At 45.6% G+C, this 5,876-nt stretch overlaps 1 protein-coding gene across 1 annotated transcript; it reads left to right on the top strand.

The window, feature by feature from the left end:
- The first annotated feature begins 2,459 nt into the window (after positions 1–2,459).
- On the top strand, positions 2,460–3,538 carry LOC138902293 (uncharacterized). The gene is made up of 2 exons (XM_070190137.1): positions 2,460–3,089; positions 3,296–3,538. The coding sequence occupies exons 1-2, from the start codon at positions 2,460–2,462 to the stop codon at positions 3,536–3,538; spliced, it is 873 nt and encodes a 290-aa protein (XP_070046238.1).
- Positions 3,539–5,876: the final 2,338 nt, after the last annotated feature.

Here is a 5,876-nt window from a genome sequence, read left to right as displayed (position 1 = left end):
TTGTCCGTGCAGCACGTGAGTTGTCCGTGTGGATTATAGCGCTTGGGCTGTAGGAGCCTGAAAGTGAACTATAACTGTGTAACTTGTCACTATCTTTAGTTCCTTAGTTATTATTGTTACTTGCTGAGTTGGTTGTACTCATTCTACACCATGCACTTCATGTGCAGATCCAGGTGCTTCTAGATATAGTGGGTGTTGATTCTCTCGTACAGTTAATTTTCTTGAGATTCAGAGGTAGCTGTCGTTTCACAGACCTTGTCTCTCCTTCCCTATCTCCTTGTTTAACGTATTTTGGTCTTAGACTATTATAGACCGTATTTTTTAGACTTGTGATCATATTAGATGCTCATGTACTCAGTGACACCTATTTTTGGGGAGTGTTCGTATAAGTATTTGCGGGATTTTGTATTGTATTTAATTATTATATTTTCAAACTTAAAAGAAATGGTGGTTTATTGATATTATCGGCTTACCTAGTAACGAGATAGGCACCATCACGACAGGTTAGGATTTTGGGTCATGACAAGTTGGTATCAAAGCCTAGGTTACATAGGTCTCACGACTCATGAGCAGGTTTAGTAGAGTCTTGCGAATCGGTACTGAGACGTCTGTACTTATTTTCGAGAGGTTGCATAACCCTTAGGAAAACTTCACTTTCTTGTATTCTGTCGTGTGAATTTGTTGATTCTGGAAACTAAAGTTTTGTTCTTTTATTCTCTCACAAATGGTGAGGACACGTACTACCGGACCGGACGGTCAGCTACCTGGACCACTAGTTAGGGCCGCGAGAGGCTGTGGCCATGGTAGAGGCCGAGGCCGAGGTAGAGGTCGAGGTGTAGCTCGTACCACAATTGGACCCGCACCTGTAGTACCACCAGTTGCTCCAGGTCAGGAGAAGATTCCAGTTATAGCTGAGCCGATAGGACCAGCTCAGGCACCAGCATGCCTATTGAGATTCCAGGCCTTCAGGAGACTTTGGCCCAGATATTGACAGTTTACATTGGTCTTGCTCTGGTGGTTTCGGCTCAGGCCGCACTACCACTTCTCAGGCCGGGGGAGGTACTCATACCCCTATTTCCCGTACTCCAGATCAAGTAGTATAGGGATTTCATATACCGGGGGAACCACCAGCCCAGTCGGTTGCAGGTGCTCAGGCCCCGGTAGTTCCTGTTATGGAAGATAATGAGCAAAGGAGACTTGAGAGATTTGAGAGGCTTCGACCTCCACCATTTAGCGGTGCTGAGTCAGAGGATGCTCAGGGTTTTCTGGATTAGTGTCAACGGATGCTTCGGACAATGGGTATGCTAGAGACCAATGGGGTCTCGTTCACTACTTTTTAGTTTTCTAGGGCTGCCTTCAGATGGTGGGAGGCTTACAAGAGGTGTAGGCCAGTCGGTGCAGCACCTCTTACCTGGAAGCAGTTCTCCGGTCTATTTCTGGAGAAGTTCGTGCCTCACTCCAGTAGAGAGGAGCGGTGCCGGCAGTTCGAGCAACTTCGTCAGGGTGATATGTCGATGACACAGTATGAGATCAGATTTTCAGAATTGGCCTGTCATGCTATCTGGTTGATTCCCACAGACAGAGAAAGGATCATGAGGTTCATAGATGGCCTCACTTTACAGCTACGATTTCTCAAGACTAGATAGAGAGTGTATGGTGCTACTTTCTATGAGGGGGTCAATATTGCTCGTGAGATTGAGATGGTTCGCAGTCAGGAACGGGTTGAGAGGGAGTCTAAGAGGCCTCGTGGTTCGGGTGATTTTAGCGGTGTTCCTTCAGGGGGGTCAGTTTTACCGCGGTAGGGGTTGTTCTTACAGACACGCTCAGATGGGTAGTCCAACTCATCGTGGTGCATCAGCTAGCCACAGTTCTTACAGTGCTCACTCAGGCCAGTCTTCATTCAATGAACTACCAGCGCAGATTTCTCATCATGCCTCATCTGCTCAGGCTTCTATAGGTAATTCTTCGGGTTATCAGGAGCAGTAGTTCCGTCAGAGAAGGGGGAGAATGTAATGATCCGGCAGGCAGTTTTGAGTATTATAACCCCGTTACCCCATTTACTGCCCAATTTATGCCTTACAATTAATTTGTGACTTATCGAGTTAGTTTGTTCGGGTCCGGAAGGAATTCGGAGTGAAATGAGACACTTAGTCTCAAAATTGAAAATTGTAAGATAGAAAAGTTGCCCGGATGTCGACTTAGGTGTAAACGACCACGAATTTAATTTTTTTATGATTCCAATAGCTTCGTATGGTGATTTTGGGCTTAGGAGCATGTCCGGAAAATTTTTGGAGGTCCGTAAAGGAATTAAGCTTGAAATGCCGAAAGTTGAATTTTTGGGAAGTTTGAGAGAGGGGTTGACTATTTGAAATCGGGGTCGAAATCCGATAGGCAAGGGAGGTAGAGGGAACAAGGGTAATGGTAGGTTGAGAATTGGGTCATGGTACGTAGATACATTGATGGGTAAGTCTATAGAGTTGGCGAAGATTCTCCAGAAGATGAGGGTCAATATAGCGTGTGTCCAGGAGACTAGGTGGGTAGGGTCGAGGGCAAAGGACACAGACGGGTATAAATTTTGGTACTCAGGAGTCCAGAAAGGTAAGAATGGAGTGGGCATCTTGGTGGATAGGGAACTTAGAAAGTCTGTGATCGAGGTTAGACGAGTGAATGACAGATTGATGATTATTAAGTTGGTGGTTGGAGAGTACACCCTAAACGTCGTTAGCGCCTATGTGCCGCATTTGGGCCTAGATGAGGAGGTTAAACGACGCTTCTGGGAGGGGTTAGATAAGATTGTGCGCCAAGTTCTGCCTACTGAGAAGCTATTCATAGGAGGGGATTTTAATGGGCATATTGGGTCGACTGCAGGTGGTTATGGCGAGGTACATGGAGGCTTCGGTTTTGGGGAGAGGAATGGAGGATGTACATCTCTGCTGGACTTAGCTAAGGCTTTTGGGTTGGTGATTGCAAACTCTAGCTTTCTGAAAAGGGAGGGGCATTTGGTTACTTTTCAAAATGTGGTGGCGAAGACTCAGATTGACTATCTCCTCCTCAGGAAAGGTGACAGAGGACTGTGCAAGGATTGCAAGGTGATTCCGGGTAGGCTCTTGGTAATGGACGTTGGTATTATGTTAAAGAGGAGGAAAATATCTACTCGAGGAAGACCTAGAATCAGGTGGGGAGCCATAACTAAGGATAAAGCCCAAGAGTTGGATGGATGATTGTCGGCTATAGGATCTTGGAGGAGCAGTGGTGATGCGAGTACTATGTGGTAAGCAACAACAGACTGTATTAGGGAGCTGCGAGAGAGGTGTTAGGAGTCTCTCCAGGCGTTTCTGGTGGGAACAAAGGAGACTGGTGGTGGAATAAAGTGGTTCAAGGTAAAGTGGAAGTGAAGAAGGCGGCGTACCTGAAGTTAGTGGGAAGCATAGATGAGGAGGAGAGGCGAGCATGCATGGAGAGGTATAAGAAAACTAGGAAGGAGGCTAAGCTGGCGGTCACAGAGGCTAAGACTGCATCTTATAGTCGTATGTATTAGGAACTGGGTAAGCAAGGCGAGGAGAAGAAGTTATTGTGGCTGGCCAAGTTGAGAGAGAGGAAGGCTCGGGATTTGGACCAAGTGAGATGCATCAAGGACGAAGATGGTAGAGTATTAATGGAAGATGACCAGATTAAGAGGAGATGACAGACTTACTTTCATAAACTTCTGAATGAAGAAGGGGATCGGGATATTGTGCTAGGCGAATTGAAGCATTTCGAGAGTCACCATGACTTTGGGTACTGCAGGCGTATCTAGGTTGAGGAGGTCGTGGGAGCTATGCATAAGATGAGTAGGGGCAGAGCGACCGGGCTAGACGATATTCCAGTGGAATTTTGAAAGTGTGTGGGGAGAGAAGGTTTGGAGTGGTTGACTAGGTTGTTTAATGTTATTTTTAAGGCGAAGTGGATACTGGATGAGTGGAGGTGGAGTACGGTGGTCCCATTGTATAAGAACAAAGGTGATATCCACAGTTGTAACAATTATAGGGGTATCAAATTACTGAGTCATACCATGAAAGTGTGGGAGAGGGAGGTTGAAGTGAGGGTGAGGATGACAGTGTCTGTATCCAACAACCAGTTCGGGTTCATGCCGGGTCGTTTAACTATAGAGGCTATACACCTTCTTAGGAGGCTGGTGGAACTATACAGAGAGAGGAAGAAGGATCTACACACGGTCTTTATTGACCAAGAGAAAGCGTATGACAAGGTTCCTAGAGAAGCTCTCTAGAGATTCCTGGAGGCAAAAGGTGTGTCGGTTCCCTACATTATGGTAATTAAGGACATGTATGATGGTGCTAAGACTCAGGTTAGGACAGTATGAGGCGACTCTGAGCATTTTCCGGTTGTAATGGGGTTACACCAAGGTTCTGCACTCAGTCTGTTCTTATTAGCCCTGGTGATCGACACGTTAACACACTATATTCAAGGGGAGGTGCCATGGTGCATGCTATTTGCCGATGACATAGTTCTGATTAATGAGTCGCGAGCCGGTGTTAACAAGAGGCTTGAGGTTTGGAGACGGGCTCTTGAGTCTAAGGGTTTCAAGCTGAGCAGGACGAAGACGTAATACTTGGAGTGTAAATTCAGCACTGAGCCGGGCGAGTGGGAATGGATGTGAAGCTTGAATCACAGTTCATCCCGAGTAGAAGCAACTTCAAGTACCTTGGTTCGGTTATCTAGGGGGATGAGAGATCGACGAGGATGTCACACACCATATTGGGGTGGGATGGATGAAGTGGAGGTTAGCATCTGGAGTCCTGTGTGACAAGAGAGTACCACCAATACTCAAAGGTAAGTTCTATAAAGCGGTGGTTAGACCGGCCATGATGTATGGGGTTGAGTGTTGGCCCGTTAATAACTCACATATCCAGAAGATGAAAGTAGCAAAAATGAGGATGTTGAGGTGGATATGCTGGCACACTAGGATAGATAAGATTATGAATGATGTTATTCGGGAGAAGGTGCACATGGCTCCCATTGATGACAAGATGCGAGAAGTGAGGCTTATATAGTTCAGACATGTTCAAAGGAGAAGCCCAGATGCTCCGGTACGGAGGTTTGAGCGGATGGTTGTGGAGGGAACGAGAAGAGGTAGAGGGCGGCCTAAGAATTATTGGGGAGAGGTGATCAGACAGGATATGGCGAGGCTCTAGATTTCTGAGGACATGACACTTGATAGGAAGATGTGGAGTTCGAGTATTAGGGTTGTAGGTTAGGATGTAGTTGAGTCTTGACTTACTTCATAACTAGTGACAATGTTGTGTTTTACTACTTCGCTTTTCAGTGCATCTTTCTTCTGCATTTCATGGTGTTCCTATTTTTCCTCTGATTGATGTGGTGATACTAATATTGTCTCCTTTTGTCCTTTTGTCTTTTTGTTTTCTTGAGCCGAGGGTCTTTCGGAAATAGCCTCTATACTCCTTTGGGGTAGGGATAAGGTCTCCCCAGACCCCATTAGTGGGATTTTACTGGGTTGTTGTAGTAGTAGTAGTTGTTGTTGTTATTATGTTATTTATGACATGTGTGCAAAATTTGAGGTCAATCGGACGTGATTTGATAGGTTTCGGCATTGTTTGTAGAAATGAAAAGTTTCAAAGTTCATTAGGATTGAATCTATGTGTGATTCATATTTTTAGTGTTGTTGGATGTGATTTGAAGACTCGACTAAGTTCGTATGATATTTTAGGACTTGTTGGTATATTTGGTTGAGGTACCGAGGGTGTCGGGTGAGTTTCGGATGGTTAACGGATCAAAACGTGGACTAAAATAGTAGCTGCAATTTCCTTCTGCTGCAAATTCCATAGAGCCCAGAATCTCCCAGAATCGAGCCCTGAGTC

Source organism: Nicotiana tomentosiformis, chromosome 12 (genome assembly GCF_000390325.3).
Source record: "Nicotiana tomentosiformis chromosome 12, ASM39032v3, whole genome shotgun sequence".
In the NCBI taxonomy this organism is placed as follows: Eukaryota; Viridiplantae; Streptophyta; class Magnoliopsida; order Solanales; family Solanaceae; genus Nicotiana; species Nicotiana tomentosiformis.
Note: the sequence above shows the minus strand (reverse complement) of the source record. Positions and strands in the feature narration are given on the sequence as shown.